At 41.8% G+C, this 24014-nt stretch overlaps 1 protein-coding gene across 2 annotated transcripts in view; it reads right to left on the bottom strand.

The window, feature by feature from the left end:
• The window catches only part of LOC147219015 (ephrin type-A receptor 3-like), an 80939-nt gene extending 57751 nt beyond the window's left edge, over positions 1 to 23188 (bottom strand). For both annotated transcript variants that reach the window (XM_086171948.1, XM_086171949.1), the window contains exons 1-3: positions 23027 to 23188; positions 6125 to 6189; positions 1186 to 1386 (exon numbers count right to left, since the gene is read on the bottom strand). In XM_086171948.1, the coding sequence (XP_086028074.1) occupies positions 1186 to 1386; positions 6125 to 6189; positions 23027 to 23141 (381 nt within the window). In that variant the 5' untranslated portion in view covers positions 23142 to 23188. The remainder of the gene's footprint in view (positions 1 to 1185; positions 1387 to 6124; positions 6190 to 23026) is intronic.
• Positions 23189 to 24014: the final 826 nt, after the last annotated feature.

Here is a 24014-nt window from a genome sequence, read left to right as displayed (position 1 = left end):
GCTACCCCTCAAATCTTTGTCCAACTGCGTCAACAGCCCGTCAGCAGTGTTTTCAGCTGTCACTTAAAAGCGCAGCTCTGTACTTTCTCATTTTATATCTCCTCGGTCTAGATATGTAATAGCAGTGCGACAGAATAGAGTCAAGTAAGTACAGAAGAACGATGGAATCGAACTTATGCATAACAATGTGAGACTATAAAGGAATTTATATCAGCGGTTTGGATATATGTGGCGCCACAAAACAAGCTTAAACAGTATTGTTTGTCTGTAATTTAACTGGAAAGGGTAATAAATGGATAAAAAAGTGAGAGACGATGTTTTCCTCTTTTGAAAACAAATAAAAAAAAACTATTAAGTATATAGCCAGTGCAAAACTGAGTGGGATGTATTTGTAACACAGTCCTCTGTGTCCTTCAGAGGCTTGATTATAATGGATATCTCTCACAGAGAATTCTGAATGTTATACAATTGTAGCGGGAAAACAACGCCATTAAAGTTCACATAACTAGATTACTTATCATATGAAGATGAGCTTGCTTTCATGAGGATGTAGAAATATGCTATCAAAGTTCATTTGACAATTAAATGAAGTACATTTAACATAGTTGACATTTTGCATGCAGAGGTTTGAATCTGTTACATGGATTTAGAGTAGAAACTTTAAGTTGCAAAAGTCCAACAATACGATGTAGACCATTAAACAAAAATAATATCTTCTTATTGCTTTGCAAAAAAGTCTGTGCCTGACTCTATATCAGGTTGTTTATTAAACCTCTGCTAAATAGGATTTTGATGTTTTAATTTTTTTTTAATCATTGAAAAATGCCAACACCTTCGATGTTTTATTTTTCCCTAAATATGATTTGTCATTGTTTGCAAAACAATTTGCTTTAGTTGCCAACAAACAATATATGTGTATATTTTTTTTTTTCTGAGAAATAGCATTAATCATCCAAAATCAGCATGAGATGACCAAAGCATTTTGTAGAAAGTATCAAAAAAAAATCTAAGAAATTAGAAAAAAGACTCAGGCATGAATATCGCTTCAAGGAAATTACACAAATTACTGCTCTACTGCTAATCACTTTATGCACATTGTGCGTATGCGTTGGTGTGTATATGTGTGTGTGTATGTATGCGCGAGCACACACATACACACATTTTCCAACCATGGAAGACACAGACCTCCTTGCAAGTGCCGGGGACCCCAGGCAGGCTGTTACAGTCTCTCAGTGTGAACTTGATCTCGATATAGACCCGCTGGGCTCCTTCCCGGCTGATGTGGCGTGTCCTCAACCAGTTGTTCTGGTTGGCCTCCATGACGTTACACACCTGGTAGGTCCTCATCGGCGTATTCCTCTCATCCATCACACTGATCTCCTCCCACTGAAGATGATAAGTGAAAGAGAAAATCTTTGACTATGACAAGTTTATTTTGCTGCAGCTCGCCGTGGATCTTCCGCCTTAGTCGGGGGAAGTTTATTTGAGCAAGGGCTGGAAAAACAAGCAGATGTAATGGAAGGATGTCAGTAGAAAGCAGTAAAGGAGTTGGAGTAGCTGAGTGAACAATGTAAGAGATGTATGAAGAATGGAGTCCAAAGGGAAACTGTCAAACACCTGAAAGAATGTGAAAAGGCAAACGTGTGTCTGGGAAAGCGGTATTGGTGAGTGGGAGGAAAGGTGAAAGCCAGGGAAATCTTTGAAATTGGGAAAAAAAAAAAAGAAGAAAAGAACGAATACTGAGTTGCAACTCCCGTTGCAATCAGAAGCAATTGAAAACATCAACACACAGCTGCAAGAGCCACTTATTGCATCGTTAGTCAATGGACAAAGGAGATCTCAGTCCAGAGATTGCTTATGGGAAACTGGGCTCAGGTTCAATGAAGTGTGGTTTAGCACAAACCAACCTCCAGCATTCATGTTCTGTTTTCATGTCTGGGTGAATATGAGTGATGATCTGTGTCAAAATGGCTGAAGCGCTATCTTTGTCCATGCTGCACATGTGCATGGAGCGAGAGTATTTTTCTAAAGTGAATGCATGATTTAGTGCTTAAGAGGAAAGATTGTGTGTATATGTGAGTATGAAAGAGCGAGAAGGAGTAGGTAGGACAGAGCAACTTTGTCTCCCGTCATTTGCTACCATCTGTTTCCACTTCTGACTATGGCAGTAATTGAGAACACTTCTCGCATGAGGAGGAAAACATTTCAATCTGCATACACACACACTCACACAAAGAGGAGCACGACTACATAGTCCACGCACGGTGACATACACACAGAGAGAAAGAATATTTCTATTCCTGAAAGAAAAGAAAAATAAACCAATGTGGTTTCAGCGTTTCAAGATATCTGATCCATCGAAGGGGAAGCGAACTGGATTTTTCGTGTGCGCACTCCAAGACACATACACACACACACACACATGCAGGCACACTGGTTGGTTGAGTCCCAGAGTGTGGTGAGGGATGGGAGGACCACCATCTTTGTTATGAGCTCCTGTCATCATCCTCGGCCCCCAACTCTAGAATGATGAGCACATATCACCTTACAATAGTCCAGCCATGTGAATTAATAATAGAAACTTAAATACCGCATGGACAAAGTCACATGCACACACAGTGCCTTCACACAAGGCCCGGAGACGTGCCTAGCTGTCATCTCTAATGAATCCCGACATTTAAGTCGAAGTCGAACGGTAGATAAGGTAGGGAGGCAAAGACGAGGGCGGAAAACAAGCAAAACTGAAATGGCGAAAAATAGCAAAGAGAAAACTTTCAGAAAATCTAAGGTCGGATTGCGCGGTTAATCCGATGTGATGCCCCCCGCAAACCGGAAAAAGCTTGACACGTTTCACCTCCGTGTCCTCGGCAGCAAAACAGATCCACATAAAAACATAGATTCTCACGTAGACGTGCTCACAATCTCCAGTTCTTGTGCGCTCAGATGCTTTTAATCTCCGCCAACCTCCGCCGAGCGTCTGCTGTGTATGACTTGGAGCAAAACCAGCTCCCCCTTGATTCTGACCCAAGACTTTTTCATCCGCAGAAGCAGAGATGAAATGTATGAGGGAAAAAGTAGAGGATGAGGTAAACAATCGTCGAAGGAGCTAACACAAACGTACCTGACAGCCAGTTTAGGATTAGACAATAAGTAGTAAGAATTAATCACTGGATTACTGCCTAAATGACTAGACATGATAACAACAGAGAGTCATTGTGATCAACTGCACTCGATTCAATTAAAAGAACAAAAGGAGATGGCGGCAGAGCGAGAGAGAAACGAAGGGAGAGAGAGAGGAATGAATGTAGTAAATTACAGGCATGCCTGGCAGCTAAATAGACCCATCTGTGCAGAGCTGCGACGATTCGGACATCACAGGACGGTCACACACACACACACACACACACACACACACACACACACACACACACACACACACACACACACGCACACCCCTGCACACACCAAACTGATTCTTCAGGGAGCGGTGATTAAAGCATTTATGGGAATAGTCATTGAGGGATAAAGAGGGCTTTATAATGTCTTTGTTTATTTCTTTGTCGGAAGAGATTGGAGTGGCTGGATTACTGCCACTTCCTGGTGAGCGACTTATTTCCCATGTTGCCGAGTCTGTTCATTGTCACTTTTGCACAGGTGTGTTTGTGAACATGAAAACAACCTGCCCGTCCCCATATTGCTAATGATACGCTGGCCACTTGAGGAAAAGTTTCTCTCCGAAGCGCAACCGGGCAAATATTTGGACAGGCCGAGTTTAAGCTCACACCCTGGTTCTCTCAGTAGCCGGCACGTATGCACACGCATGAAGTTTTCGACCGACGCTGTTTCAGGGATGATTTAACATTCAGAATGAAACCCTCCACCCTGAACCCACAATCAACTCAGCCAATCACTGCAGAGCCAGCTTGATTGCTTTGAAGTGAAGCAGACGTCAGATCAGGGTTGAAGTTCAACCATTCACCGGCTTAACGTAATATCCCTTCTTCTGGAACCGTCTAACGTGTACGCTTACAAGGTCATAATTGGCCTCCAAACTTTGCAACAAGCACTGGCTTAGAGTGGGAATATTAAATGAGAGGGGGGAGAAGGGACAGAAAGAAAGGGAATACGGGGAAGGAGAAGGTAGAGAGGAAGCTTTATGAGCCTCTGGCAGAGGAGAGATGCTGTGGGGCCTCCCATTTTTAAACATCATTAAGACCTATCTGTTTTGTGTCCCTCACAAGGAACACCCCTGCCTGGTGACAGAAGTGGGTCGCTCCACTCAGTCTCAAGTACATCCGGCCCTGCACGGCTTGGATTAAGTCTGACCTGCTGAGGGCAAGTGTGGTTTTGGACTAATGTAGGTAGACAGTGGTCTCAGATTGGTGGGAATTGCTTCTCAGTGAGACCACTTTGAGGGTTCAGAGTTCAAAGGGCATCCAGATAAACCCTTTATATGAAACGTAAAACCATTTCACCACCCTGCCACCTTTACTCTGTCAGCCTACCATTCTCCTTTGGCTTTTTTTTTTTCTTTTGAATGAGATCCTTGTTTTATCGCTGCATTAAAATGGAGACATGAGGTTAAAAGCAGTCAACAAGATTATTTTTCATGTGCCAAGGATTTAAGGTGAAACCGCCACGGTCTTACTTTGTATATTTAAAAATCAGAAAACATTTAGTCTCAAATAGCCAAACAATATACCCCTCTATGAATTTTAAATGGGTGAATAGAACTGCTTGTAGAGAGGGTTCAAAAATGAAAATCAGGTTATATTAAGATTCCAATGTTATTTGGCATCAAACCCTTACCTACAGGGAAAAATAAAAATGAAAAAAAAAAAAAAACCTGAGGACAAAATTGCTTTTGTTTTTACAAAACAATGGCCTTTGTCCAACCAAGGATGGCACTATTGTATTTTTGTGGAGGGGGAATGAGATTGTCCTTGATGTTTAATTCATTACTTCTTGTACTATAGTAACACAAACGTTCATTTTGTTACAAACTAGGTAAGGCAATGCATAACCCCCAACAGAATGAAAATATAGATACAGCATATACATACACATGGAATTTTATATGTACTTCATATATACTCTCTATTGAATCCATTTTTTTCAGGGTAAACCAACTACAGCCTTCCTGTGCAGTGATTAAGCGAGCACAAACTGAGCCAGATTTTGAGCACAAGTAATCTGTGTGCGACTTGGTTTTCTAAATTAGACCGAATCTCTTGGCTAATCCGCGGATGGAACATATTCTGCTTTCCTATATGAACATATGTGGCAAAAAATGGCACAAACATAAACAATATAGCCACACAATCAATGCATTTCAATTATATGAACTTGATACCCTTGATTGCTTGAGAAAACAACTCTGGTCATTTCAGCTGCCTCTCTCCTGCTCACAACCATGAAACCGCGTGTGGCATCCTGCAATTCAACACTCTGACGCTTAATAGTGGAGGGGAAGTGTGGATCAAGGGGAAATAGAATTAATTCAGCGCCATTCAACAGCTCCGACACTTAAGTGACATGCGGAACTTGCTCTTATTTCTTCATTGAATGCGCCTCGTCTTTTTTTCCTCTCTATACGCTCAACCTCTTCCTCCCCTCTCACATCTCTGTTGTCATTTTCTGATGCATGATGGCTGCATTCCAGACTCCCCTTGGTCTCTATACCTGCAAAAGGACGGTCACGCAACTCTGGAAAAACACATGCAAATAACACTAAATTCTACACACCATCTCTTTTCACGTAAGAATATTTACCCCTCCACACACATCCCTCCTCTCTGTCCCAAAAATTGCAACCCATAATAAATGGAGGCACCAGTGCCACAGCATTCTCAGTGCAGCGGAAATAATTTGTAAATTCCCTCCGCAGACTCCCGATTTAGCAATGAGTGCTCAACAACCCGGTGCTTTCTAAAACACACTCTCCGGTGGTGCAGCAAACTCGGACTGCTGGCTCCTTCCCTGGAAACAAGGCATGTCAGCGTAGCCTGCAAGTTATGATCAGATCTACGGTGTATGCTTGCTGCAACTTCTGGCATGAAGAAAGGACTTTTTTTTTTTTTTTTTATTTGTGACTGGGAGAGTGTGTTGTGCTGCACATACTCACCCCTTCATTAGGGTAAGCCTCCCAGCCCAGGTCGGCCAAGGCTGACATGGAGTCCAGCAGTGTAACTGCAAAGAACACAGAGAACAGAGCAGGCTTGTAAATGCATTGAAATGCGACCTTAAACCCATTTCTTTCGCATCGGTTTTCTATGCACACCGTGCTAGTGTTGAACACAAATATCCACATTAGAAAAGAAAAGGAAAAAAAAAAAAAAAGATATGCTCTGTCATTTTTAAAGCTGGCTTTTGTCGTGCTGGGAAACAACGGCAGTTGAATCACAAGCAGTAATAAACCTATCATTTCAGTCGGAGATTACCGCTGTAGAACTGGAGCTGTTAGATTCAAGGGGATAGAAAGTCAGTTAGAAAAAAAGAAACTGCATCAGAATACCGAGGTGACAAGTTGACTGACATTCTAGATGCTGTTGAAATGGTAACCTGAAGGGCAAAAAAAAACGCTGAACCAAGTTTGCCACGTTTTAAAAGAAAGGAGTTTATGTTTTATGCTGCAGAAAATAGTTTACAACTTGTCAAACCAAACCTGCGGTACGGTCAGATCTACGCTGGGTTCCAAATAGCGGTGCTCCATATTTATCGTCTCATGCATTCGGAATGCCCTCTCAGTCACACAAACAATCCCGCAGAGCGCACAGCAGGCACGTGTGTTGGTTTGCATAAATCAGATCATGCGCCTCCAGCTGTTCCATTCTTAACAACCACTGTATCCGAGCTCACTGGTTTGGCAGAGATGGTTAATACTCGATTATTCCGAGGGCGTGATCAGAGAAGTTTCTGCGGACCTGTTGATACTAATTTTCAAAGCGTCCAAAAATTCTACTGTGTGCTGTGAAAAAATTGACAAACACATTTCAAACTGGCTATGTTTTGGAAAATTATGTAAATAATTTAAAACACACAGATTTGCGTGACGGTGTCAATGTTGGACACTGAGACACAGGACTGTTCGATGAATACAACCACGTTACTGAACACAAACAATGTCTTCCATCTTAGCCTTAAATAACCCAGTGAAAAATTCTCTCTCTCTTTCTCCCTCCAGTGAGCTTTTGAAACAGAAAGTAATTAAGTTAATTCAATTTCATAAAATTCAATTACGTGAAAAGTCTCTGAAACGATAATTCGCTCTCGAAACAGTCGAGTGTGCTAAAGTAATGAAGACACAGGGACACAACCCCTAAGTAGGAAATACTACAAAGTTTGCATCGCCATCTTCTGAGCCTGGAGAACACGTTCATAGAGGCCAAATTAAAAGACTGGAATGATTTTATATTTATCTGGCTGTTCTCCTCCTGCTGGTGTTAGTGTGACCATAAAGGAAGTATTAATTGAGGGATGACAAAAAAGCTCGTCATTTGACCAGCGGTCACATTTTAAATCATCTCAGATTCCTCAAAATGGATACCAACCTCTGTGAGGGCATTTATTATCTGTATCAATGTCTAAATTTATATCTGTATGTGCGCACGCACATATTTTAGTGTGTGATTGTTAGGGATTGGCTCAACAAACCAGACCCCAATAGGGCTCTGCTACCCATCAATATTTCATCAGTAGCCAGCTGCAGATGTGACGGTTTCTTTTTTTGTACCCCTTTCCAGCTCACACAAATTGTCATTTTTCTCTGTGTGTTTGTCTAGAATCTCAGTCATAGTAAATAGCAGTAACAGTAGTCACAGTAAGTGCTACACCAAGGGAGCCTTGTATGTGTCACTGAACCTTTCAAAGACCTCAAACAAGCATGACGTCTTCAGGTAGAGTGGATATTGTTGGTTTTACAAGTGCTCCCTCTGTTGAACTTAATGCCCCCAAGTCAAAAATCCGTGATGCGTCTATCTATTCTGACATATTTTTACAGTGCACTGTTTATGACAAGAACTGGGCAGTATGGAAAAAAAATCAAATTATAATATTCAGGTAATTTAAATAATAGTTTTTTTAATGACCAACATATGTCTGTGTGTGTGTGTGCGTGTGTGTGTGTGTGCGGGTTTACAAGCCCCTGTGTCTCCATGCCGCCTGCAGGTAAAGAGACAATAAAATTGGTCCAACCTCCTCTTTTTATATCTTGTTGTCTCTTTCTCTTCCTCCTGCATCCATATTGTTCATCAGCCATAACAGAATTGCGGCCGTTCACTTCAGCACAGCATATCGTGATAACAGGGCTGCACGTCATGCTGTATTAGCGTGTGCTTACGCAAGTGTATGCGTGTGTAGCGGTGTACCCATCTGTATGTGTATGCACATGCTCGTTTTTAGCCGTGTCCATGTGACAATACCACAACAGAAAAAAAAATCAGCATAAAAAGTGTGTGTGTTCTTGGTATAGAAAGGGGGAGAGAGAGAGAAAGAGAGAGACGGCAGAGTAGATTAAAAGTGGACGAGAGGTGCTGAGCAGCAAAAGGTCAGAGGCGGCCTCCAGCCCATGTCTGTATTCGGAGTCTAAAGACCGTTAAGTCTGCTCTCCTCACTTTTCAGGCATTTGAGGGGCTTACAAAGAAAAAAAAAGGGCGTAATTATATAATAATATGTGATTTCAAGACCTGCTGGAGATTCTCTTGTACTTAGTTTCTGGAAAGAGATAAAAGCTGTATCAACAAGGTTTGTGCAAACTGTGTCCCATCCAGCAGATGATGGTATTCTCTTCGACCCACACACACTATCATACCTCCCTGTGTGTTTCACAGACTTGGATAATTTTGCTGCTATAAACCCAGACGGGTTATTTTTGGTTGGATTTGTTCAGGTGTAAGAGATTTGCCTCCAGGATAAGTGTATGAGTGAATAGCGATAATTTATTTTGTTGTCTTTTTCTGGAAAAACATTTGGGTTAGTGAGACGCCAGCCTCGCTGTGAAAAGCTTTCAACTTTTCTTTTTGTTGTTTTTTTTAGTTTTATATATGTAATTATGGATATGTTAACAAGGGCTGTGTAGTATATCAGGATTTATTCAAATACTGTGCAAATGTGAGATCATATTAATAGATGATTATTTTCAATTTTTAAAATTGTAACAATAACTATTTGATAAAAATACTGATGACGTTGGTAGAACTTTTGTTTGTTTTTTTCGGTGGGGGGTGTCACTTTCTAAAAAATGGCATGAGAAAAATTAGTTTCCGTCAAAATAATCAAAATAAGCAAGACCTGGCCTAGGACCAGGATGGGAAAAACTATCAAATCATTAAAATCCTTTTTTTCCCAAATGTCTTGTCGTGTCAAATTTTGTTTGCCAGTCAAATATGAAATCTGGAGACTTATAGTCAGTGGGGGAATAACATAATATTTATAATAATTTGGATATACAGTGGGGAGTACTGTATCAAGTGTATCAGTGTATCAAGTATTTGATACTGAATTTTCTGCTTTTCCCACTTGAAAAGCATGTTGAGGTCTGTAATCTCTATCATACGTACTCTTCAAGTACGAGAGACGGAATCTATAACAAATATCCAGAAAAACACATTGTATGATTTTTAAGTAATTAATTTGCATTTTATTGCATGCATAAGTATTTGATGACCTACCAACCAGTAAGAATTGTAGCTCTCACATACAGAGCAGTTCTTCTTTAAGAAGCCCTCCTATTCTCCACTCATTACCTGTATTAACTGCACCAGTTTGAACTTGTTACCTGTATAAAAGACACCTGTCCACACACTCAATCAAACAAACCCCAACTTCTCACCAATGGCCAAGACCAGAGAGCTGTGTAAGGACATCAGGGATAAAATTATAGGCCTGCACAAGGCTGGAATGGGCAACAGGACAATTGGTAAGCAGCTTGGTGAGAATGCAACAACTGCTGGTACAAATATTAGAAAACGGAAGAAGTTCAAGGTGACGTTCAATCTCTCTTGGTCTGGGGTTCCATGCAAGGTGTCACCTCGTGGGGCATCAATGATCATGAGGAACATGAGGGATCAGCCCAGAACTGCACAGCTGGACCTGGTCAATGACCTGAAGAAAGCTGGGACCACAGTCTCAAAGAAAACCATTTGTAACACACGCCGCCGCCATGGATTAAAATCCCGCAGCGCACACAAGGCCAGCACATGTCCAGGCCCGTCTGAAGTTTGCCAGGGACCATATCGATGATCCAGAGGAGGAATGGAAGAAGGTCATGTGGTCTGATGAGACAAAAATAGAGCTTTTTGGTCTAAACTCCACTTGCCGTGTTTGGAGGAAGGAGGAGGATGAAACCTGAAGGATCTGGAGAAAATCTGTATGGTGGAGGGGGCGAAGATCACTGCTGGAGTGTGTGCAAACCTGGTCAAGAGCTACAGGAAATATCTGATCTCTGTAATTGTCAACAAAGGTTTCTATACCAAATATTACGTTCTGTTTTTCTGATGCAATAAAAAAATGTCATGCAATAAAAAGCAAATTAATGACCTTAAAATCAATGCGTTTTTCTGGATTTTTGTTTTAGATTCGGCCACTCACAGTTGCATAGTGCCTATGATAAAAATCACAGACCTCTACATGCTCTGCAAGTGGGAAAAGCTGAAAAATCAGCAGCGTATCAAATACTTGTTCTCCCCACTGTATCCAGATTAATTTGGAAGTTGCCTTGTTTGTCTGCAAGACTCTGCAAATCAAACTGCTACAACGTTCGATATTCCTTTTCTGTGAACCAGTGCTTTAAAACACCTCTCGCATCTCAACCCACTGCATTTAATATGTTATTCAGCACATTACATTTTCCTGAGCCACTTAGAGACCCTGTGGGAAAACACAAATACCTAAACCTACACATCAACACTTTTACTCTCCTCATCACACCCTGCTGTCAATACCACTTATCACTTCTAATCAATGACTGGACTCATGAATTTTGTATTGGCTATAGTATCCTGTCTGCTGACAACGTAAGAATTTAAGTGTAACTGATACATGTGTTTTAATTCAGGAGGAGGAGAAGAGGAGAACACAGATGCAGTGTATAATTCTTTTTGGTGGTTCTTGCTAAAAGTACATCACTGTTTGTTTGTGCGTGTGTGTTTGAAATCTGATCCTTTTCAGGCTCACTTCAGCCTCTGAATAAATTGGCCAGCTCATCACTCATTCACTCTGGCCAGGCTCATGCTCAATATAATGACAAGTCTCTCTCGCTCACAGACACGCAATCAAACTATTTCCAACCCAACAGGAAACACGACGTCTTATCTGATGCATCAATGACGTTGTTGAAGGAAAAGCCCCAAGCAAAGTGCAACTACTGAACCTTCAGAGGCTTGATAGATAACCACAATGCCAGAGTTAAAGCTAAATAAGAACAATAAATAGAATCTGTACCCGCCCCCATGTCTACATAGGAAAATGTTATTTCAAAAAGTGATCATGCAAAATAGAGGAATGGGAGTTTGTTAAAGAAACAATTCCAGTTGCTTCAAATGTACCAATTCGCCCCCAAAGCCATTGAGATTTGTAATTTGACTGAACGCTTTCTAATTAAAATTGAACACGAGTTGAAGTACTTTCAGATGTGATTTCTAAAATGCCTGCAAAATACCAACCACACGGCATCTGCCTTTCACCAAAAGCGAATGTGGTTCTACACGGGGGGCAGATACAGATGAACACAGTATTAAGGATGGGCAATTGATTTAAATTATCCAAAATGCACCCTCCACCACCCAACCCCCTCCATTATGGGACTATTCACCAATTACCATTATGTGAAAATAACATAAACCCTCACACATATTCATATTCCCAGAGTCTTTCATAGTGGGGTGTAAAATGTATGGATCCATAAAGTCACGCACACCCGACCTGATGATTGGAGAGTTGTTGGGTTTACAGAGAGACATGCTGTTTTATTGATTCCAACACCAAATTATGAGCTTTGCTTTCTCGGAGTGAAAGCTGAGGAGCAGGGGGAGGAGGGAGGGGATTCGCCCCTGTGAAACTGCACATCAGAAATTCTCCAACCTAACCAGCCACATTCTAAATTCAGGGGGTCATTTATAGAAACACAAAACATTTTTTCTGCCTATTTTTCCTCTCACTTCTGATTCCAACCCTCTGGAGTATCTCTCTCTCTCTTTCTCTCTCTCTCTTTCTCTCCTGCACCTACTGCTTCAGCTGTGCCGCAAGAGACTGTGATCCACCTGCCAAAAATCAAGCGCTTTTGCCAACAGGCAGGCTGGCACACTAAGCTAATAGGATGCTTACACACTTTCTCTCACACATGCACCCGCAAATCTAATAAACACTCTTCTCGGCCGTACTAACGACACTATAGAAAAAAAAGTGCACAACATAATGCTGAACATGTTCAAAATAAGGTAAAAAGTTTGACTTTATAATAAGTTTATGTTGTGTTTTTCTTCTCATTATATAACACAAGAGCATGAAGTACATTCAGATTACATGCGTGCATAAATAAAGGTATCTGTCCAGGATGTTTTAATAAATTTTAATTGACTAAAAATCAAATTGAAAATGAATGTTTTATTGAAAAATAATAGATTTAAAACGTAGATTTGTGTGTCTCTGTGTGTATATATAGAATAAAGAGTTACACATATTTAAGTTAACATCTTCCAATTCATATAAACCAAATGTGCACTTATAGTGTATAATCACAGTGTAACCTTTTCCCCTTTTTTCATTTAAATTAATCGCAGTGAAAAGAGCTACAGAACACACCCCACTAAATTTCCTATAGTACAGATGGCAGTGTTCTTTTTTATTTATTTCATTTTATGATATTTTCTCTTGGGTTTTACTTATTTTCTACTATGAGAAAACAAAACACACACAAAAAAAGAAAATAAAATTAGTGCATAATTCAGTTCAGTGTTGCGTCCCAGCCAGACAAAGCTATGCAGTTTGCACCACAACCAGATAACATCTTTTACTCAATTCCATACACAAGTCGGGGGAACACATACACACGCATTCAATATCTCAGTGTTAGTGCCGCCACACACAGAGACTTTCTCCTGCTTCCACTCCACTGAGACATCAGTTCACTCAGTGAGAGTGTTGTCAGGGCAACAAACAGGCCATTGGAGAGCAGGATGAAGGAGAGCAAAGAGTTGAGCTCTGAACTTTAGGAACAAACCGGCATCGTTCTAAGACTGCTACAGTCTTGCTGTCTTTTCGTCAGTCCGCTATCCACTCATCCACAACCCACCAGAGAATCTCCAGTCATTTTTCTTCTAGTTATCTCTCTCTATTTGCTCTCTCATCCCCCTGTCTATGTCATTTTACTGAGGCAGTGCTTTAAATCCTCACTTTTCTCATGTCCCGTTACTTCTCCTTTTTCGTCACAAACAATGGACAGGTCTCCTCCTCCCGAGGTGCTTTCATCAAGCACAGAGGCAACGATGAATACTGAATATAAAGGGAAATACTTTGTCGTACACAAAGTGACTTATCTTTTAATGGATGTATACGTTATCATGTATTTCCTTTGTGAGGCTGAATGATAATAGTGTTATGACTGTTGAAAATGGTTGTCATTAATTCAATGCAGCGGTGCAGTGGTTGCCGTTCTTGCCTCACACATGGTTTCTGGTTCTATTCCAAAGGTCAGCTGGGGCCTCTCTGTATCAAGTTTGTGTGTTCTTCCCAAGCCTCAGTGGATTCATCCCCAGGCACTCCCACAGATCACACCATGAGGTAGGCTCATACCTACAGGCAGAATTGACCATAGGAATCAAAGAGCGAAAGGTTGAATGTCTTTATTTGAGGCCCTGTGATTGACTGGCAACTGATCCAGGATTTCCCCCCTCTGTGGGATTAGTTACAGCTCTGCTGTGACCGTATGTGCACAATGAATAGCTAGATGAATAGTTTCCCCAAATCCCAAGATAAGATCTGAGAATGAGAATCTATTGCACAATCTAAGTTCCAAAATGATGAAAAACTTTTAAAAAATGGAAAAAAAAAAAAAAACAATTAAAGGATGAACTGTGTTGAGCTGGAAAGCATTAGGCCTCAAATGAATATATTTTGTTTAGTAAATTTCGACATCTCTGCTCAAACAATAGAAACAGCATTTGTTTTGCAATACAGGCCCTTGTAGCAGACCGAATCAGAAACTGAGTGACACACTTAATGCTTTCTCTGGAGTCGGTGGATTTTAACAGTCAAACAGTGAACAAGTAAACGCCCTTCCTTTCTATCAGAATCAGAATACTTTATTAATTCCCGATGGCAAAATTGCTTATGCTTACATTGAATACAACTTACAATGAAATCTGTTGCAGGTGCAAAGTTAAGTTATTAATATAATTACTAATAATACTTCCTGGTAAGCAAACGTAAGAGTACATTCCTAATCAGTTACACATTGCCAGATTGGGAAGCACGAAGATGATCCACACTATGAGGAAACATTGTTTTCTTCTCTGGGTGCAGAGTAATGTAAATTGTGTCTCTAAAGTGAATGAATGTATGAATAATTCAATAGAGAATCAATTGAAATCACAACCATTTTGCCAAGGCTTTCTTACTACCCATTCAGTGCTGAAAATCTTATTTGGATGCTCAACATTCCAACAAACATTACATTTGACTGTTTGGCGAAATTATATGGTAATTTTTAGTTTTTTAGGATCAAGATGTTTTCCTCTGAGAAATAAGATGGATGATGTTTCACCAATGCATCATGCAGGATTCCTCAAATTATGCATAGAATAGCAATGGAATGATCATTTTTTACATCGAAAGTTAGAAATCGGCACACAGAGGATGGCTAACTTTGACAAAGATAATGTGTGGTCAACTAGCAATGAGATGAGGTCAGAGGAAACCTTTTGTTGTGGGGGCATTTCTGTGTAGATTGCATCTTTTTTTCATGTCTGCATGGGTTTCCTCTGGGCTCTCCAGTTTCTTCCCACAGTCCAAAAACATGCAGGAGGTTCATTGGAGACCCAAATGTGTGAATGATTGTATGTCTCAAAACACGGCCCTGTGATCGACTGGTGACTGGTCCAGAGTGAACCCCGCCTCTCACCCTAATGACAGCTGGGATAGTTTCCACCCCACCCCGCAACCCTGACTGCAGCATAAGCAGTATAGAGAATGACTGAATGAATATTGAACCGAATAATATGTCTTCTAAACATTGCTGAAGAAGCTTGTTTGCTGCAGAGAACAGGGTTGTAAGTTGCACTTTTGAGAATAATGTTTCTGTCAACAAAGAACTGATGTTAACCAAACCCCACGACCCTGTGTACAGGATAAGCAGTATAGAGAATCACTCCAGAGGTGGACTATCTTAAATGCAGAAGTATCAACACATAGACAGACCTGACATGTAACATACTAGTTCAGAACAGTGGCATCACTCAGTCTCTTATTAACTGGCTTTCCAGAGTCAGCAATAAGGCAGCCATGAGTGCTTCCTATTGTTGAGAATGTTCTTTTTTCTACCAAGGATGCCCCTTCAGTGAAGTGACTTTCAAAGTGAATAGACGTGGCTCTGTGAAAACCTGCATAGCCTTGATAAAAGAGGAAATCCAGGCGACCTAAAAGGCATACATACCATGTGCAGCGCTCAAAATGTTAACATACTTTCTAGAACAAATGATGAACTCTCCATCTCTCCATCATCTCTCCATCTCAGACCTCTACCTCTTCCTCCAAAAAAAAAGATATATTAGCCATTTCTGGAAAAAAAGATGCCACTCTGACAGACTGTGACAAGAGCACTGCCCTAGTTTGTTGCTTGAAGAGGCTCTGGAGTGTATGTGTGTGTGGCGTGAGTAGAGTGTGTAGATTGTGTCTGGTCGGATGCTTGCAGTGTTGAACTGTGACACCTAGTCAGAATCAGACTCTTGTTTCTAGGCAGTCAAGACAACTCATCAGGAGCAAAGAGCAACAAAAGCGGGGACACGCAAACATACTGACGCTCACACATATACATACATAGAAGAGCATATAAAATGAAGACTTTGAGTCGGGAGACAATCTGTAGTAGAAACTACCAACACGTTTTTTCTCACCTGACAACTGAACTGAAATACCCAGCAACGGTTGTGAAGTGTGAATGGGCTTTCGAAAATAACACATCCCACACACTAGACCAGGGGCGGGCAAACTACGGCCCGCGGGCCACATCCGGCCCGTTGGTCTTTTTAATACGGCCCGCCAAAGATTGGTACAGAATTCATACTTGACGTGAATGATTGAAGGGTTGGATCAATGAATGAATTTTCCTGAGCTGAATGACACAGATTGGCTTTGTGATTTAGCCTTTACTGTGGACATACGGACATACATGAATGAGCTGGACGTGAAGCTACGAGGGAAAAACCGGTTCGTGCATGAGATGCAAGCAAACGTCAGAGCCTTCAAAACCAAGCTGGTTTTATATTCAAAGCACATGTCAGACGAGTCTGATATGTACTGTTAACAAATGCCCTTTTTTTATATGTATCGTATCTTGTGGTGACCCGGACCGTCAATGCAGGCCCTGAGCCAAAAAGTTAGCCCAGCCCTGCACTAGACACATAACACTCAGGGCTAATAATTCTACAGTGAGTATCTTTCCTCAAATTTTACTTCCTTCGGGGCTGTGTAACTGTTATTGCTCCAATTGTTCACATTTTTGTCATGTTATTTCTCCAGATATTTTTCCTTGATCTGAAAAGAAAAAACTCTGAAAGCAACCGGCATTGAGAATGGCAGTTGAAAGTGGCAGTAACACAGTTCCATGTATGTCCACAAAAGTAAAACCTCAGACACAGATGTGGGAGAAAAAGACACATACACACACACACACACACACACACACACACACACACGCGCGCACACACACACACACACACACACACGCACACACACGCACATACAGAAAATGCTGTCACACAGTGGTTGGTAACAGAAGGGTAAATTGGCCTGGAATCTCAGCCACACCAGTGGACATGAATTCACATGTCAAGACAGCTTGTAGGTTTTGACACGTGTGTGTGCAGACAGTTATCGTGTCTGTACACACATGTGCGCACACAAATACACACGTACACATACACATACAAGTGCTGCCTTAATAGACTGTTACTAAACCAATTTAAGCTGATGTAGACATCATCCAGCAATAAATAGAAACAGAACGCCCCACAATATGTTGATGTTGAAAATGATGAGAGATAAAGGGCGTATTATAGAGAAAGTCATGAGAGAATTAAATTAGCAGAACTTCTGAAGATACAAGGAGACATGTGTTTTTCAGTTCCTGCTGCTCATTTTATCTGTTAAATCACTTACTGGTTGGGAAAACACAGCACTGACAGGCTGAGTTAATATCCATGACACAATTGTGCAGGCTCCTTGAACCTGAGGACACACATCATCGTGTCATAAACCCCTCAGTTCTCCACAAAGTGTGTTACATTGGCTTTTTGTGACTTGTGAAGAGAAAGATTCATGTTCATCAGAGAGTTACACAATGATTCTATGACCTTTAGACGGCAGAGCGCCCTTGCTAGTCAGTTACAGAAATTATTCTTAACTGAGTTTTTCAAGCTTTCGATTTCCATGGCAGAGATCAGACTCGAACTTGTAAAACTACTCCATGCAAGCTAGAAAAGAAAAGAAAAAAACAAGCAGAGTGAGAAGCCAACTGTTTTAACACACCTGACAGCTGATATTGTGCAACCAGTCAGACACTGCAACAACTTTACAAAAAGAGACTAATTCTACTCGTGCATCACCTGAGGACGCAATTTGGAAAAACGAGCTTCAGTCACTGTTTTCTGATTTACTCTCGAAAAAAACCCTCACAGCTGTTCGGCATCAAAGAAAAGCCCGGTGAGAAATATTCCATATCTACAGCTGACCCAAATCCTCACCTGTTTGTTAAACTCAGCACGAGCCAAACCAGTAGAGAAAACAACGAGAAATACAGAGAGATAGATATCAGTGGAGAGGAAACAACGTTATTCAATTTAGCCAAAGGTCACAAAATGGGATACAGGCTTTCCGAGGCGTGTGTGTGTGTGTGTGTGTGTATGTGTGTGTGTGTGCAGAGGGGCTGCAAGGGGGAAAAAAGGGGGCGGGGGGACTATACAGGCCAGTGCCCAGTGATCAGTGATTTTGACCAGTTAAAGGCGTTTAGTCATCAAGCTTCTTTTGACATTGATGAATTCTGAATCTGACAGGAATCATTCGAGCCTACAAACTGCTCAGGTTTTGGTGATTATGGTGCACACATGTTCACCGTCACTGTGGCAGCTCTGTGAAATCTGTAGTTGTGCGGTGTGTCAGTATGTGCAAATGCACAGCGTCCACTGAAATAAGTATTGACTACCAAATTATGCTTTTTCGTAATGATGGCTACATTTCCAGAAGTATATACTCGAAGCCATGACGGCAAAAACAATACAGAATTATACATTACTTATGTTTCCTATCATTTCTAAAGTAACATGACCAGGTTTACTGACACATTACTAGCCCTGACTTTTGTGGTTTTAGTAGCGTGGATTTTTAGCAATTTCATTAACTAGACATGAAAAGAAACATTCAATAATCATCAAAAGCATTTGTTGCCTTTCCCAAAAGGCACTAAATAGTCTTCCAACTTGTGTCCTATTTTCTTAAAGCTACAACCAAGAGAAATGTAACTCAATATAGTTCAGTGTTGAACCTGCCTGGAAGAGCTAATTAATCTGTTGCATTTTGTGAATTTATTATATATAGTACTTGTTCATTCTATACGACTGTCATCTGTGGAGAATAACCATGGAATAATTTATGGTTTCCTGAATGTGTAAATTAGCCCTACTTAAGAAGAAAAATTAAAATAAAAAAATGGAGCTAAAAACCAAACCACAATCAGCAATTATTGACTGCCGGCAAATACAAAAGCTCTTTGGGTGCTGTTATGGGTGCTCTGCTCACTGGACTGCATAGAAATGGTACATTACTGGGTTACTGCTAGTTTAGTCTCACTAGGTCCCTCTTGATTTGCCTTTTTTTAGTTTATAATCTCTCTCTCTCTCTCTCACACACACACACACACACAGATCCATGCGGTGAAGCCTTCACAGCAGAATCATTTTCTGTCGCTGTGCTGTATTTATAACCCCATCTATCAGGCAGCCCCAGGAATACGTGACACAACTCTCTGGACCAAGACCACCGAACTGCCCCCCAGCCATACATTAGGCTTGGTTTAGAATGTGTGTGTGTGTGTGTGTGTGTGTGTACGTGCACACATACATCCCTGTGTCTCTGTGTTAAGCAGATGTAGGGGCTGCGTGTCATTAAAGCTTAGGGGTCTCCTGTCCTGTTATTGTTACTCTGGGACAGAGAAAGAGACAAAGTGCGGGATAAAAGCAGAAGGGGAAAATGGAAAAAACAATCCAGGAAAAGGAGATGGATGCGAAATAAAGTAGGGCAGGCATGAAAGAAGGGGATTACAGAAAATAAAAGCAGGTGGGTGCTTGATCTTGCTGTCTCTCTCCACTGGTCTCTGATGAGAGCGTAGATCTATATCCTTTTCTGTTCAAGGTCATGGTTGTTACACGGGAGCATAGCAATCGCTCGAACCCACACGCGAAGGCACAATCCTTAGTGAGGTATGGCTCTGCCGATAACTACAAGAAACCATTATAGATTAAAGCAATTAAACTAGAAGAGACCTTTGACCCAACATTACACCACAGTCAGGATCTTGTGTGAATCATTAGATGTGCGTGTGTGTGTATGCGTGTGTGTGTGTGTACGTACATGCCCTCACATGGAGGGCAGTGCTTTACATATGCCTTGCTCTGCAATAATTGCTCACCCTCATGTAAACCTTACAGTGCAATTCGTCCGCCCCGCCCAACCCGAGGCCAATCCAATGAAAAGCCTTGCGTCGATAGTTGTCTCCGTTAACCACGACAATAAAATATAGCGTAAGTGAGTTATTCAGCTTCTTCCCGTATTTCATTGGTAATCATCATCGCAAACTTGTTTGTTGTTATGTTGCCAGTTATTTTAATGCTTGATTAAGCTGTCTTGAATATCAATATTTTGTGTTTTGTATGACAATTAATTTTGGGCTGTGGGAAATAAAAAAAAAAAAAACAACAACCGCGCATCTAAAATGTCTTTTGGGGCTCGGGTAACGGCGATTAAGTTTTTTCCCTGTCAGAAAACAACAAGTCAATTAATCAGGCGAATAGTAAGCTTGCTTTGTAAATGATACGAGAAATAACAAATGACTTACCGTTCTTAGTTAGTGGATTACTTTGAATCCTGGATGCCTAAAGACATAATGATGTAAGATTTACTCAACCGTGGAAACACCTTGCTAAAAAAACCCTGTCATTTCTGACTGAGAAACACTTTTAAATCCCTCAAACCTCTTTATTTATCCACTCTGTCGTTTCCATATTTACCCACACGTTATGTTTTCCCAGTGATAGTGTCCAAGTGATAAACGATCTATTCATTGAAGCTCTTCACAAACTGTTTGGTACCCCCTGGGCAGGATGGCCTCGCACTTTAAAACACTCTCTAAGTAACATAGTAAAAAAAAAAAAAAAAAGAAGCGCAGCACTTCAGGCACGCTCCTGTGTTTAGAGGCACAAAGCAGCTACTTAAGTTGTAAGTGCTTCTTTTCTAACTGTGAGTTTTCACAAGGAGGACTCAGCTGTCTGAAACCACAGAGAGAATGCAAATGTAGACGCGCAAGAGAACGACAGGACAAAAAGGAATTTAGGGAAGACCTGTAAGCATCCACCTTGCTGTTACATCAGTATGCCCTCAGGGTTCAGACAGCGGGGGTGTGGGGCTCCCTCTGCTGGTGCGTGAAAACTCCTCCTCTTTCCCCACTCTTCTACATTTCTGTATTGTTAAACTGTAGAGAAATACCTTCGTCGCAACACCGACCGAACCCATTTCCGCTATGGATCGTGTTCCCCCGTCTGCAGTTAGCGGCAATTTCTAGCAAATCTGTCAATGTCAATTTCGAAACGCCGCATTCTCCCGGTCCATTTTACAACCGCTTTCTTGTGAAAGGAAACAATTTTTGAATTAGATCGATGACTCCGGCAGTATTCGGAGCTTGTAGAGAGCTTAACACATTTTTTCTGCTAACAGTATCGCCTCTGTCAAAGGGACTGCCGTCTTAATTGATCTTTTATAATTGTATTTCCTTTTATGACAGCCTCTCTTGTGCAACTACATAGACTCAGAGGGGAAGACTTCCCGGAATACATTACTACCAAGATGCATGGGCGGGGAATACACACACTTGCAGACACAAGGGGCGCACACACACGTGCACACGCACACGCACAGGCACAAAGGAGAGAGCAGACCCTGAGCGAAGCCTACATTCACCACAGGAAAACTGGCAGGCCGAAAGGTAAACGCAGAGCACAGAGCGGCTCACAAAAATTACTTCATTGGATTACTGTTCCATCGGGGCACACACACCCTTTTGAATAGGCACAAGCGGAGTACCAGACAAGGTGCCAATTAGGCCAATAGTCTGAATCAGCAGGACAGAGCAATGACTGGTGCATGAAAGACCAAGTGAGTCACACAAAAGAGTAAACACACACACGCTGGCACGCTCTTTGAAAAGTGTGTGTGAGAAGTATTATCAAATAGGCTCACAAGTTGAACACACACACACACACCAACACAGATGCAATTCCCAGTGCGTTTATCCAAATCAACAGGAGACCCCCTTCGCCTTCCAGTCGGTTTCATCATTCGTTCTCATCTCGGTGAATATTTCAACAGTGTGTTGGTGTCTCCCTCGTACGCATTGTCTACTTGTGTTAAAACGGTCTCCTCTTCCTCTTACCCGCTCCCATCTATCCTCCTGAGCCTTTGTTCAGCGTGAACTCCTCCGGGCTGTGACATACATTCCGAGCGCTGTATAAGCTGCATGTACACACACATATTCTACGGGGCTAAGTCAGGAGCTCCATCAAAACCTTTGGCATACCCTGACTGTGGGTGTGAATCCTTTGATTTAAATCCAACGTGATCTGGTGTGGTCTTCCGTGCATGTTAGGAGGGGATAAACAGATTTGTCGAAGCGTACACCGAAGCATTGGAAATAATTTACAGCCGTCTCCTCCGGTCTTGGCACTCGGCGAGCACAACGCTCATCCACTTAGTCACCGCGCAGCTTTATAGACTAAATATTGCAATTTCTTTCTTTCCCTTTTTTGATTTGAAGTTCCACTCCCCCTACCACCAACCCCCTGCGAAGAACTCCCATGTTTCAGACAAGCAGGAGTAGTTAGTAAGTAAATGTATTGTCTAATTTCAGGGCCGAGCATCGATGTTAATATAATAACTGAGAGGGGCTCAGCAGCAGCGTGTGACAAATCTAATGTAATTGCTGCTCCTCATTTGCAGATTGAGGCATGAGGCTTTAAGTCCGCGTTGGAAAACAAATCATTTACCAGTGTGTAATAATGACGGGAAGTAGATAGAATTAAAAGAGATTCTGACAGGAGGTGTCCGTCTTGTTTTTTTTTTTTTTTTTTTTTTTTTTTTTTGTTTTGTTTTTGTTTTTCCCGGAGCCGATCCAAGTCAGCCTACTTTGGAGGCAGAAGATGCGCACGGATGCGAGGGCGCTTAAACTGAGATCCCCGTGTGTGTGTGTGTGTGTGTGTGTGTGTGTGTCTTAAAAAATTAATGCCAGTATGCTATGAAAAGAAAAAAGGTGACGTACAGTTATTTCCCTCGCTGCCCGCTTTTCGTTATGCATGATTCATAACCGAGCCCTAGCACTTTTTATTCGCCGCTCCGGTAAGTTGAACCGCGGAAAGGGTCTCCCGATCTCCCCCGCCTCTCCTCCTCCCGGTCCGCCGGCGCAGCGCACGGTCGAGCTGGGCTGCTTTGCTCCACTCCGGAGGAGAGGGGGGCGGGCGGAGTGAGGTTCACACGACCCCGTCAGGACACCCACCTTCATTTTCCGGGTAATTCCGTAAGGATCGGCACGGCGACAAGGCGTGAAAAAGGAGCAGGGAAGCCAGGAGGATCGGGGATGGATAGATCCACAGGACGCGTGCAGGTGCCATCTTTCAGGCTGCGCTGCGCCCGCGATGCATCCCGGTCGGCGGTGTCGAGTCGGTGAGCGCAGCTCCGCAATTGACGGGAGAGAGAAGCGGAGGGGACTGGAGAGAGGGAAAGAGAGGGAAGGGGGGAGGGAGGGAAGGGAGAGAGAAAGAGGAGGGTTCACAGTCAGCCAATTCCTGTCAATCACCTCTGTTGCTGCTGGGGTGCTGGAGGAGCCTTTTGGACACCCGCAACTCGGTTTCCAGCCCGCACAACTTATTAGACCTGATGTTGACTTTTCTTCTCCCCTCCCCTCTTTTTTTGTGCGACAATCTACAATATTGACGCCATCTGACACAGGATTTTGAAATGACTGCCCAAAAGGCCATGCAACGGGAGAAGACCACAACTTTTATACTACTACTACTACTACTTCTACTACTCCTGATAATAATAACTTTGATTATAACAATAACACATTTTATTTAGGTTGCCTTACTCCAACATATTGTGGCGTCTTAGTCAGGGAAAACACTTGGTTGATGGTAAATGTCCGTTTAATAAGCAATAGCCGTTGTTGGCCACAGCCACGCCAAACAAGCCTGCAATACAACTGACTGTTCCCGCTCAATTCCAGGTAAAAAAAAAAAAAAAAAAAAACAGAGTTCCTTGCATCTCCAAACAACACCAAAATTCACAGAAAACCCAAAATCTCACAGAAAACGTGCATCCACATAAACCCCAATATTCGTGGCTCACTACAATATATACAAAATACAGTTGTAAAAGAATAATCGTTGAAAGTGACATAAATGTACACACACACACAAACACACACACACACACACACACACATACACACATATATATATATATATATATATATAGGCATACAC

This window comes from Fistularia commersonii, chromosome 25 (genome assembly GCF_037954325.1).
Source record: "Fistularia commersonii isolate RoL2024-O1a breed Wild chromosome 25, RoL_Fcom_v1.0, whole genome shotgun sequence".
Taxonomy (NCBI): Eukaryota; Metazoa; Chordata; class Actinopteri; order Syngnathiformes; family Fistulariidae; genus Fistularia; species Fistularia commersonii.
The sequence above is the reverse complement of the archived record's forward strand: the minus strand, read 5'-3'. Positions and strand labels throughout refer to the sequence as shown.